The sequence below is a fragment of the Cryptomeria japonica genome, chromosome 10, assembly GCF_030272615.1.
Source record: "Cryptomeria japonica chromosome 10, Sugi_1.0, whole genome shotgun sequence".
In the NCBI taxonomy this organism is placed as follows: domain Eukaryota; kingdom Viridiplantae; phylum Streptophyta; class Pinopsida; order Cupressales; family Cupressaceae; genus Cryptomeria; species Cryptomeria japonica.
In genome coordinates this window covers 573,128,781-573,141,650 of record NC_081414.1, presented here as the reverse complement: position 1 = coordinate 573,141,650, position 12,870 = coordinate 573,128,781, and the positions used below count along the sequence as shown (strand labels likewise).

Sequence of the window (12,870 nt, the reverse complement as noted above, 5' to 3'; positions counted from 1 at the left end):
CAGATTAATCCAGCACCCTGACAGACCTCTTTGATTCAAATCCTGATTGCTGTTCCATACAACCTAAAATACCTAATTTCTCTACACTTCTATCACCTTGTCATTCAACCATTTTGAAAGCCTGCAGGAAGAGAGTGGGAAGACTGGTTCCATAACTATATTTGTTCAATTTAGTCATAAAGTGCATATACCTTACAGAAAATATAATCAGTACTAGCCATAAACATAGTTCTGCCTTTGTTAGTTATGCAAGAAATTAACTAGGGAACATTAACACAAATGACACCACCTTGACCCTCATTATAATTAATTGATTGGAAATCCCCATGCCAAGTGCTAGTTATCAAACAAAACTAGGAAACTTAAGTACTATTTTTGAACTGTAAATCTGATAAGAACTTGCCTTGTGCTGGAGGCCTTCCTGGTATTTGAAACAAGTTGGATGATTGTGGGCATCTTATTTCAAGTCCTTATCAGAGAATTACTCACATATTGTTGCTTAGTGCATGAACCCAAGAAAAATTAGATTATAATAGCTAACTGGAGTTGATTCCATCAAACTTGGACGGTGCTGTGTTTTAATTGTAGGGTATTTTGATTTTATTTATGTCTTTAGAGCATAAAAGACATTAAAATTTATGTGGCGTATATTGATGAACAGGATTTGGTCATTTTGTGGATCAACAGGGTGTAATGGTGAAGAAACCCCAGGTTAGATATATTTGACTTGATACATTGCAGAAAATGTTCATTCCATCTCTTATTTGCTATGATTTTTGACAATATTTGGGCTATTTAATACAGTTATTGTATGCTAAAATTGGAAACCATGTGGAAATAGGAGCCAATACGTGTGTTGACAGAGGCAGGTGAAGTGCTTCTAATCTCTCAGTTCAGTCGATGTAATGTTTCCTACCTACCTCCTTTCTGGGCAGGATGGACTTGTGATTGAAATTTTTATCTATTAGTAATACATTACTTTAATCAATTCTATCACTAATATTGAATGCAATGAGATATTTCACATGTTTGTGTTATAAATGTGCTTATGAGAAAATTGTAGTAACAGAAGAACATGGAATTGCTGATTATATCACTGGATGCAGCTGGCGAGATACAACAATAGGTGATCACACAAAGATTGATAATCTAGTTCAGGTACATTGTTTTGAATGTTGAGATTCTAATAAGGAGGTTCTTTATTTTTGTGAAGTCTGTTTTATGTTGGATGACGGTTGCTTAGAATGCTTCTGTACCAATGTTCTGAATGGTAGCCTGTTGGACTTGCAGATTGGACACAATGTGGTCATTGGGCAGTGTTGCATGATTTGTGGGCAAGCTGGTATTGCAGGCTCTGCAACGTATGCAACTTTTCTCAATTGCGTTTGATATTTCTTTTCGCTCTTGCAATTTAAGAGCAAGTTTGAACTCTTTCTATTTGCAAATCTTGACTCTTCTGAAAAATCCACAAATTGTATGACGTGCAAATTTTTGAGTGCAACTTGTCATCGATATCCACTTTTTGCTTGTTAGGAGTTTGCAGATTGGGTGATTATGTTGTTATGGGAGGAAGATCGGGAATTAAAGATCATGTTTCTGTTGCTTCCAAGGTTAGTAGTTTGATACTGAGTATGATATTCTTGGGGTTGTATTCGCAGAGATATTTGCCTGAATGAACAAAAAAGATGCAAGTTACTTGTTTTAATCCACTTTTACATATGATGACAAAAACAGAATACAATGCTATGTATAGCAATCTCTAACTTCGAGTAATTTGCAATACAAAGCTTGCAAACTTTCAAAAAACAATTTAACTTACCTCAACACAAAATGTTCTGAATACAGTAGTTGCATTCAAAGCTACATTGAGCAACCTAACATCTATTGCAATGCAAAGCTTTCAGTAAATGTTAAGTGGTATTCAACTCATAAAAGTAGATTAACACATAACATCCCAACTTTATAAGCAAGATAGACATACTAAATTCTATTGAATATGACTCCTAAACTAAGTGCATAGATCACTAATTTATGATGTTATCTAAACATTTGAATGAGAAAACGAAAAATCTATCTGAAGCTCTTCAACTATAAATGTTGCTTGCATTAAAAGAAACCTTCAGTACAAAATTCAGCCCACTAATACTAATCCTAACTTAGGCAATCATCAGTTAGATTATTGATAAGGATAACTACAAACTAACAATAGACCTTCTAGAAGGTCATCTAAAAACAGCCTTCTCAGAATAACTTGTTTCTTTGAATGCTTGATGGCAAAAAATAATGCATCGGCTATTTGGCTCTTGATGATAGCTAAAATTTTGATTCTGTTCTTTATATTTCTTGTGTGTGCCTCTGCCATAATCTGCAGGTATTGAGTGTAAAATTTGTGTTTTCCTTTGTTGTTGGGTGCATGACTGATAACTAGCGTTTTTATTTTACCATCTACAGCATGTGCTTGCAATACTTTTGACCTGACTTTTTTATTTGCCCTTCAGAATCTGCTGAAACCCTTCAAAACTGTTAATTCCTCATACTTAGAAAGATTGCAAATAAATTTGAAATGCTGCTGCTACATGTGAAGTGATCTTTACAAAATGATCATTGGTTTGAAATGTAATGTCCCCTTTCAGATTTACCTTAGATTATGCCCTAGAACCACAATTGCAGCAAATTAGGGTTAAGATTAGCTTCCTTATCAAGTCAAATATCTTCATTAAACAATAAGGGCCTGGATTTGGATCCTGCAACCATGACCAAGGATTCCCATACACATATATCTCTCCCATTTTTAGGCTTAGATAATAATATATTGTCATGTCCCCTCTTTAGCTCTGTCTAGCAGAGACATGTGAGTCAGCTTATTATGGGGTCTTGTAGGCTGACAGTGGTGGATAGAGACTCAGTGAGGATATTTAGTGTTTGGGATTTGGTTTTCTGGCAGTAGTAGACCAGTTTGGAGCAGTTCCTTAATTTTAGGAGGCAGTTCCTACATTTGTGGAGGCTATTCCTACTATTTGGGAGGTTATGACAGTATCCAGGGTTGGGTTTCCACGAGACTATTCCTTGGTTTTAGTTTTAGAAGATGTGGGTATGTTTCCTAGTTTCTAGGAGCATCCCTAGATTTTATGGATAAGATTGCCAGTGGATCCATGATTTCTGACTTCAGTCACAGACAAGTGGCAGGTTCCGTTTCAGGCTTTTGGAGTCATTTGAGCCTTCTGCAGCTATTTGGGTTATATTTTTAATATATCTAAATATTTCCTAAGTTAGCGTTTAGTTAATTAAATAAGGCTATGTTTATAGCCATTTTGGAGTAATAAGGGGTTTTTGGCTTCGTCTGGATGCATATGCCCATGTGTTATAGCTCGTTGGAAAGGTCTTGAACTTTTCTAAATGTTTCCCATTTGTCAGGGACCCTTTTGATGAACGAAATTCTTTTATATTAAAAAAGTGGCGTTTTGTCTATACTTGGCGACTAAAAATGAGAAATAAGACTTTATAAGCCTAAGCGCACTTTTCATACACTTTTAGGGTTCGAGCTAGAGGGGAGGAGTTATAAGGAGATGGTAACCTAATTATCATCCATCTTTTACACATTTCATCTTTGATTTGGAGAATTTGCTTTGGAGAGCAATTCAGCATCTGGGACGGAAACCCCAGGGTCTTGCCTGTCTGGGACGTAGCCCCAACACAGTGGTTATTTGGTTCTTGCATTCAGTTTTCAGTGCCTTAGAGTTGGTACAACATCTTTTCTGGAGGATTCAGTGAATAGAGTTAGGGTTCAGCGTGGGGATTGGGGTTTTCAGCTTGGCATCACCTAACAGCCTTATGGCTGTACTTTGCAGCCATTTCTCTTCCCATGTGAAGCTATGTAAGAGCTTTGGATCTTTGCTGCAGCCTCCTTCTTGATTACAGTATTCACTCTTCATTCAGGTTGGACTCATTGTTATTGTAATCTTCCTGGAATTGTTTGGAATCACTATCTGGATAATTATTTGATTTAATAATCAGAAATCTGCTTGGTACGATTCTGATTTGGCTGTGTATGAACATTTATTTTCAGTACTGTTTTCATGTACTTGTTTTTCAATTATTACTTGCTGAAAAACTATCAAAAACACAAAAATAAACAAACCTTATGCAACTTCTGTCTATTCTCTAAAATCATCGAAGGAAACACAAGAAAATATAGTTTATTAATTTAAAAACTACAGCAGATCAGCAAGGGGATCCATCAGGGATCTTTCATATATATTCATCTTTAAATCAACACATACAATATCTATATTACTTCTTACTATTCAAACATTTTTAGGGTATGGGAGAAGAAGCGTGATAGGTCCGCTTGAAACCATCCCACCTATTGGCATGTGTTTTATCATTCACCAAAGTTAGAATAAAATGACCAGATACTCTCTATCCTCTTGTGAAAAATCACCACTTATGCTAAGATTGCGAGAAGATCATATGGTGATTCCAAGGTTTCTTTTGTCAGGTCTTGATGTGTGGATAAGCTCAATGGGTGTTGTGATATGTTGGTAATACACAAAGGGACTTACACTTGGCTCGTTCAATTCACAATGAAAGTTTAGACAATGAAGCTCTATCATTTGGGACTTGGATCGTGGAAAAACTGAAAAGGAGACAAGGGTTTAGAAGTTCTAATCTATTCCTAGAAATTAAAGAGACGGTATTGACTAGGTGAACTCAATAATCACACTTTGCTTCACCTCGCATAGGACAACTACACAAAGCGGATGCAATCTTCAAGGGATGTGCTTATGATTGGAAGTTAATCATACACAAAGGAAAGCTCAGACAAACTTTACACAATGAACAAAAATCATTTGTTCATCAAAAGTATGAGCGGAGATACACCATAAATCAACACTCATCAAATCTTGCATTCATCTAACATAAATGAAATAAAATCTAAACTATTGTGTTGAAGAAATTGAAAACCTTGCTAATCATTCAGATAAAAGAGATTACAAGGCCTAGAAGCACACAAGCAATGTATTATCCAAAATGACCTCTCACAACAATATTTCAAAAAATTCACACTCTCCGAATGAGAGGAGGAAACCTTATATAGGGACATAAAAGTTTTGAATGATCGAGATTGAACAGTGATCAAGGGCCCAGGCTGAAAGATCAAAACCCTAATTAGGTTTTGTTACAACTAACTACCCCTCGACCAATGAGAAAATCACATTTGGGGACACTTGTCCTTCTTGCTAAATATGAACCAACAATGAAAACAGAAGGTTGTTGCATTGTAAAGTGTGCCCTCTAGAAGCTTTTGTGGATAAGTCAGGTTTATTGAACTTGGACATGTTGACTTGGAACAATCTGATTGGTTGGAAGATGACGAGGCACCACCTCAGCGTGTTGGATGTCTTCCCTGAATTCTCCAATTTGTGTCAAGAAATTGTCCAAGTATGGGAATTTGTTCTTCTTGTCACCATCTGATTCTAATTGGGAGCTTGTCTTTAATTCTTCAGGAGATGAAATCCTTAAAGAAGATGTCCTGATTGCTTCCATAGGTCTGGTATTATGGATGAAATTCCTCAAGAAGTCTGAAATTCTTTTCATCAAGTCCGAGGACTTTTCTTTCTTGATGCCTTGAGATTCTTTCAAGTGCCTCGAATTTGGGGAAGAATCCCTTTGTGAAGTATTTCTCATACTTAGCCAGATTTTGGCCATCTCTATGCTTGGACGAACCTTGCTCGTGGACTTGTCTTCAATTTTGAATTTGGCTTGAAACTCCATTTGTGTTTTTTGTGATGATCTTGCCTCAGCTGTCATTTATGATCTGCAAAACCAAAAAGAAATTAAGTTAAGATTCTAACTTTGAGTGCAAATTTTGAAGGACTGATGGCAGAGTGTGCTCTGATTTTCAAATTCCTCAAAACTTTTAGCCTTTAACAAGGTGCGAACACTTTGAAATTTTAGAAACCCTAGAAAACTGAATTTGATTTGAAGGTTTGGGAGTGGAATTTGTTTTTGATTAATCTGAAAATGAATAACTTAGTCCCAAAATCTGTGAAATAAATGTTGAAATCAGATTCAAATTTTGGAAATATGTGAAAATCAGACAAACTCCCTGAAAATCTCCTCGAAAATTTTGAAAAGTAAATTGAAAATCACCGAACATGCCTTGAATCTTCATCAAAAGGTAAGGAAACAAAGTAGAATAGGCCTGTCACCTTGAGAAATGGATGAAAACCCTTGTTTGTCTTCTCCTCAATGCCTTAGAAATTTTTCGAACTATTCTTGAGGCTTTGAAAATGCTTTAGAAAAGCTGAAATAATCTTTCTTCAAGTGTCTGAATGAGAGAAATGAATGATTGCTTCATTCTTAAAGAGTTCGAACTTTGCAATTAGAAACCCAGTCAGACCTTCCAAATTCGAACTAGATTTGTTTATATTTTTCTTCGATTCAATGAACCTAGACATGTCTTGTTTCTTTGTTGAGTTTAGTCTCTTAAGAAAGTTTCTATTTTGATTTCAGTTGAACTTAGTCGCTTGGGAAAGTTCTGATTTTGTTTCTAGTTTAAGTTTAGTTTCTTGAGAAAGTTTCTATTGTGATTTCAGTTGAACTCAGTCGCTTGGGAAAGTTTTGATTTTGTTTCTAGTTTGAGTTTAGTTCCTTGAGAAAGTTTCTATTTTCAGGTTGAGTTCATGAATTGGACTCCATCTTTCTTTTTTCTTCCAAGTTCTGAAACTTTCTAAAACTTTCTTCTCTCCCCTAGCTCGAATTTTGAAACTTTCTTTCCTTCACCATAGTGGAATTGGTCAAATAATTTCCTTGCTTGCTGATCAGATTTTCAAGGCAGGGCGGACTTGGAAGAATTTCTTCTCCATCTACATTGCGGACTTCATCTCCTTCATTCCCCTTTAGCAATTTTTTTTCTTCTTCTAGGGGCAGACTTCATGAAATGTTTTCCATCTTATCAAGCAATGAGGGCAGACTTGGAAGAACCTCTTCTCCATCTAGAGACTTGGCAAGAGTCTTGACTTTTCTTCAAAGCCTTCTACTATTGCTAGGCGGACATTATCAAACCTTTGCACATCTTACTTGAAATTTGTTTAACATGTGGGCGAACTTCATGGAACTTGTGCACCATAGGCAAGCAGACTTCATGGAACTTGTGCACCATGGGCAAGCGAACTTTATGAAATCTCTTCCACTTTGCAAACTAGTGTTAGGCGGACTCGATCAATCCTTTGCACCATATTCAATCTTCTTCAAGGCAGACTTAGTCATGTCTTTGCCCTTACCACATGGCGGATGTTTGCCCTCTCAGGTGAATAACTTAAAGTACACAGATAACGTAGAATAATAATGCCATAGATATCAGACGCAATATATCAGATGTTATTCCCTGCATAATTGTTTTTCCGTTACAAGTTACATTCGGAAGTATATAAAGATACCGAGGGGGTGTGAGCGCCAACTGTCGCACCGCAACGACCACCCCTCGGTTGCCAACTAACCAAAACAATTACACATAATTAACTAGTCTTATGTTTGTGTACAATAATGCCGCTAACATCATCCCCCCCAAATGAAAAGAAGTCGTCTCCGGACGACTTAATACAAAATAGAGATGACATGAAACAGAACTGCTGACGCCAGTCGAGCCCGGAACTTATACACCTGCTGCGTCCTCGCCTGAAAACCCTTTTCTGCTACCATCCGATGCTCAAGTGCGGATTTCACCATTAGTGCTTCCTTTGACATCACAATCCTCCTGTGCCTAAACCAAACTTGTTTGCAAAACATGCTTTTCAGTCTCAGCCTCCACCAACTGCTACTCAAATGATACTGTCTCCCTAGCCAATTTGTCCTCGATAGCCACCCGTGTTGCCCTCTCGGCATCCAACTCTTGGGTACGTTGGGCTATGTCTCATGCTAGTACTGCCTCCAACCTGGTGGTCAACTCCTCCCGAGCCCTCTCTGCATCCACCAAGGCAACCTGATGTCCAGCCGAGACATACTTCAAGTTCCTCAAGCGTACCATTCCTACCTGGAGCTGGCCACAACCCTTTGGCACAAAGGCTAGGAGACACCTCAAATCCTCCATCACACTCCCCAAAGGCTGCTAGCTGAATTGAATAACTCTTTGCTGTCATACAATTGCGCGGACCCGCAACGCCTTCCCTCACCAATGCTTAGCTTTAGGCTTCCTTCTCACAGTATGGACAACCATGACACTTACCGTGACATCTCTAATGCCCTTCGCCCAACTCCAACAAGTGTATTGTAGCTCAAAAATAGACTGGGGGTCTGGGGGCAATGCCCCTAGCAGGGTCGAGGGGCAGCACCAATTTACAACCCTCAGAACCATATGAAAGTCCATGGCACACATCATTTCTGTGATATTTTATGATGTCAAAACCCTTCTTCTCCACTCTAATATTTTCAGTGTCCTCCCTCCAGATGTCATCGAATAATTTTTCAATCTGGTCATTGTCGTTTTTTTTTTTTTTTTGTTGTTGTTCCTCTGTAATGTCCCCGATGGCACCCTGGCCATACAACCTCCTCGTACGGTCAACAACTTCCTTACCGTACGGACACACCTCTAGCGTACGGACAACCTCCCGTGCGGTCAATATCCCTCCACCATACAGCTGTGTTTGTTTGTGCGGTGTACTTGGCGTGGGGGTGTGTGCAATCTCCTTCCTCCGCGTTGTTTCCCTTCTTTATTTATTTTCCTCTATTCGCCTCTTTGATTGTGCGGGTTAAAATAGCCACCGCACGGTGACCCCGCTGTGCCATCGGATGGTGGGCACACGGTGCACCTGCGATGCCACCGCACAGTGACCTCGTGGAGCCACCGCATGGTGGACCCGGGGTGCCACCGCACGATGACCCCGTGGTGCCACCGCACAGTGGATGCATGGCCCCACCGTACGGTGCACTTTGCCTTTTTAAAATTTTTTTTTACAAGCCGTACGGTCACCTGGTGTACGAGTTTTTTTTTTTTAATTGTCCAGATTCGGCTCGGGTTTCGTGCCTCTGGGATCGCCTTTTCTCGGTTTGCCTCGCTCGAGGGTCTCTCGCTGTGGTCTTGTGCCTCTCAAGTCACCTGCCCAGCCTCTCGAGTCCCCTTCCATCCTCTCGAGTCCCCCTTCGGGCTCTCGGGTGCCCTTCCAGCCTCTCGGGTCCCCTGCGTGCTTCGCGTGGTAGGGTTTCAATTTGGACCCGTTGGTGGCAAGTCTATTTTCAGTGGCCATCCCAAGACATGGAACCATAAATTCTACAGGGACCACGGTCTCCTTCCCGTACATAAGAAGAAGAAGAATAATAAAGATTTTGAAGGCTGCGGCCTTCCACGCAGGGTTCCAATCGTTGCCGACACAATTGATCTTGGGATTATCTACGTCACTGAGGTTTGGGGCGTCTCCCTTCCAATATTCTCTGTATTCTAGCAGGTACACCTCCTCTGTTACTTGCTCTGGTTCCTCTACTTCGAGCCTGTAGCTCTGGAACATTTCATAATCCTCCATCTACCAGTAGAAGAGCCCGTTTAATGACCCTGTCTCATCCTCGGAGCACTCTCCTAGTTTGAGAATCCCTTCGTCGTTGGGCTCCCTGCAGCCCCCGTCCTTCGTCCCTTGGGTCTCCTTTTCCTTCATCCTCCGATTCCGAAGATGATGCCTGTTCCTCGTCAACAACTTGGGTCCTCAGATCAATGGTGTACTTCCAGCCCCCCTTTTTCCATAGAAAGGGTGTTCTTTTTCCAGTCGTGGTTCACCTTTGCTGTAACCAGCCACCCTCTGCCTAAGATGGCGTCGTACCCCTTCTTCTTGAGTGGGATTACCACAAAATCTAGTATGAAAGGTTGCGTGCTGATGGTAATCGGCTAGGCCATCAGGGTGCCGAGTGGCTTGATGCTGTGCTGGTCTGCACCTACCAAGTTGAACGTGTGTGGCCATAGTGTTGGCTTCCCCAGCTTCTTCCACGTATCCTCTGGCAGTACATTCACCCCCGAACCTCCATCCATGATGGTGTCTTTGAGGATAGCCCCGAGAATTCCCATCTCTACTACAACAGGATGTCGACCACTATTTAAGGCCAACAACATTGGGTCAGCCGACGGGCTGACCGGAACTTCCTCCCATGTGGCACACAAAGGTGCCTGCGTAGTGGTTTGTATGGAACTAAAAATGGCGGTTCTTAATTGTGGCATTGTTTCTAGAAGGTCCTTATAGGTACTTCCATCTGCAGTACTTGCCCAATGATGTTATTTTCCGCTTCCGTACGGGATGATGTACTCACCACCTCGTTGTCCCGTCGTTCGACTGTCATCTCACGTTCAATATTGGCCTTTGCCTCCCGTAATCTCTCCTTCTTTGTACAGGGGTCGGGATAAGTGGCTTTTTTCGTCTGGGCACGGGTGATTGCCAGTACTTCTTTCTCATCAGTCTTCTTAGCCTTCTCAATGTTGAGGAGATTAACCCCTGCCTGTGGGCAATTTGCGTCCTCACGGTCGCCTGGCCCACACCATTGACAGAGGTGCTGAGGGGGGCTTCCTTCGTGCAATCACGGGCGAAGTGCCCCCACTGATTACAGGCCCTACATTGGATAATTGGCCGGCCCTTGGCATCATACTGGATACGGCTTCCGTTATTGTTATTGTTGCTATTCCTTCCGCCGTCACGTCTGTTGTCCTGGTAACCTCCAGATGATGTCGTTGTGTTGGTTTGCTGGGCCGTACCCGCTGGTGCGGATGTTGTGGCCTGCTCCATGAACAACACTTGGCTCATTTGCGTACTTCGGGTTTTCATGTTGTATGGGCATTCCTTGATGGAGTGTCCCATCACTTGGCAAATCTCGCAGAATGCTTTCTTCGGGCAAGTACCCTTTGTATGCCCCTCCTCTTTGCACTCAGCGCACCATATGTCCCCTTCAGTTCAACCAGTGCTTTTCATAGTTTTGAACTCCCTCATTCGCTCCATGTCTTTCTGGAGCGCTTGCACCTGTTTGCCAGCCTCGCTATCGCTGCTGCTTTCCTGTGACGAGTCATCCTGCTCGGACGAGCTATCCTCCTTCTTCTCTTTCTTCGATGTCTTGGTCTTGCTCTCGAGATCCATTGCTCTATTGTATGCGTCTTCGTACGATGTAGGTCGAACGATTTTCATCTTCTTTCGGAGGGAATGCTTTAGTCCCTCCACGAACCTCGCTTTTTCAACCCATCTGCTGGTTGACTCTCCATTTTTCCCAATAGTTCCTTCAGCCGCTGACTATAGGCTCGGACAGTCTCGTTCTTGTTTTGCTTCGTTCCATAGATCTCGGTGACTATTTCGTTGTCATCTCTCAGGAGGCGGAACTCTATCCCAAACTCCTCCTTCAGGTCGGGCCATGTGTCGACTTTGGCCTTGTCCATATCTGAGTACCAGTCTATGGCCACTCCTCTCAAGGTTGTTGGGAATTGTGTTACCCATTCGTCTTGGTCAGTAACACCGTTCGCTGACCATATGGTTTTGCATGTTCGACAATGGCGGACTGGGTCTTCCTTCCCGTCGCCATTGAACTTCGGTAGTTTTTTTTTTATTCCCCATCGATGGGGTCGTCTTCTTGGAGGTGGCTGTGGCTGTGTCTGTGCCCCTGTGCCGCTCCCTCCGATCCCTCCGGTGCCGGTGGTGTGTCCTGCGTGGGTGACTGGAGGTACGGTGTTTTGCTCGCCGAGTGTGGCACCTACCATACGGTTATCCTCCCCTTCGTTGTCACCCGCGCCCACTCCTGGCTCCCTTTGGTGATCCTCACTTTGTGGTGTAAGGGATAAGTTTCTGAACTGATCCCGGGTCTCTTCGATTAGATCTCTCTGTAACCTTGTTTCCTCCAGAAACTCTTCGTGGCTCTGCACCCTACGGTGTTCTGGCGACGCATAGAAATTTCCGTTGGCTTCTGCACCCTCTGTGACACCTCCTTGGTTCCCCTCGGGCCACCCTTCGGCAGGTCGTCCTTAGGCAAGTTGCCTCAGCCTCCGTCTACGTTCTACTTGCTGCTCCAGAATCAAGGCCCTCTGTGCGGCCTCCCACTCGTTCATTTCTGCTTTTTTATTTCTATCTTTATTCAATAAGTTGGGCATTAATCACTTCCGTACATAGCAAGCACACGCCATGTACACAAAAAAAAACAAACTTTTTATTATTTTTCCTTTCGGCTACAATTTATCTCAACATTGTGCCGGGATTATTACAGTGTTCAATTTCCCCTTCGCCGATTTTTTCGTGTGAGCGTCGTCGGCCTCTGGGTTCATCTCATCGACGGGTAGGCCCATCGCGTTCGTGCACCATCCGCGTCTTCCATTCGTGAGTACGTCTAGGCAGTGGCACCAAATGTTTGCCCTCTCGGGTGAATAACTTAAAGTACACAGATAACGCAGAATAATAATGCCATAGATATCAAATGCAATATATCAGATGTTATTCCCTTCATAATCGTTTTTCTGTTACAAGTTACATTCGGAAGTATATAAAGATACTGAGGGGGTGTTAGCGCCAACCGTCGCACCGCAACGACCACCCCTTGGTTGCCAACTAACCAAAACAATTACACATAATTAACTAGTCTTATGTTTGTGTACAATAATGCCGCTAACAGCGGACTTCAAGAGACTTGTTCACCACATCCAATCAAGGGTGGAGTTCATAGGACTTGTGCACCACAGCATGGGCGGACCTCCTTGCTTCCATGACCAAGCTAAGTCCCTTCCAAAGCAGATTTCATTTGTTCTCTTTCTCCATCTCGGGGTGGACTTCACTTTGTGTCTTCCCTATAGGGGGGTGTACTTTATCAAACTTTTGTACCTCATACATGGCAAAGTTGATCAAAGTTGTGCACCATGGGTAGGCG

General features: G+C 42.1%; 1 protein-coding gene across 1 annotated transcript in view; it reads left to right on the top strand.

Annotated features, from left to right (window-relative positions):
* The first annotated feature begins 663 nt into the window (after nt 1-663).
* The window catches only part of LOC131859374 (probable UDP-3-O-acylglucosamine N-acyltransferase 2, mitochondrial), a 51,036-nt gene continuing 38,829 nt past the window's right edge, over nt 664-12,870 (top strand). The window contains exons 1-5 of the mRNA XM_059213023.1: nt 664-711; nt 805-869; nt 1,107-1,158; nt 1,291-1,361; nt 1,544-1,610. Coding sequence (XP_059069006.1) covers nt 694-711; nt 805-869; nt 1,107-1,158; nt 1,291-1,361; nt 1,544-1,610 — 273 coding nt within the window. The 5' untranslated portion in view covers nt 664-693. The remainder of the gene's footprint in view (nt 712-804; nt 870-1,106; nt 1,159-1,290; nt 1,362-1,543; nt 1,611-12,870) is intronic.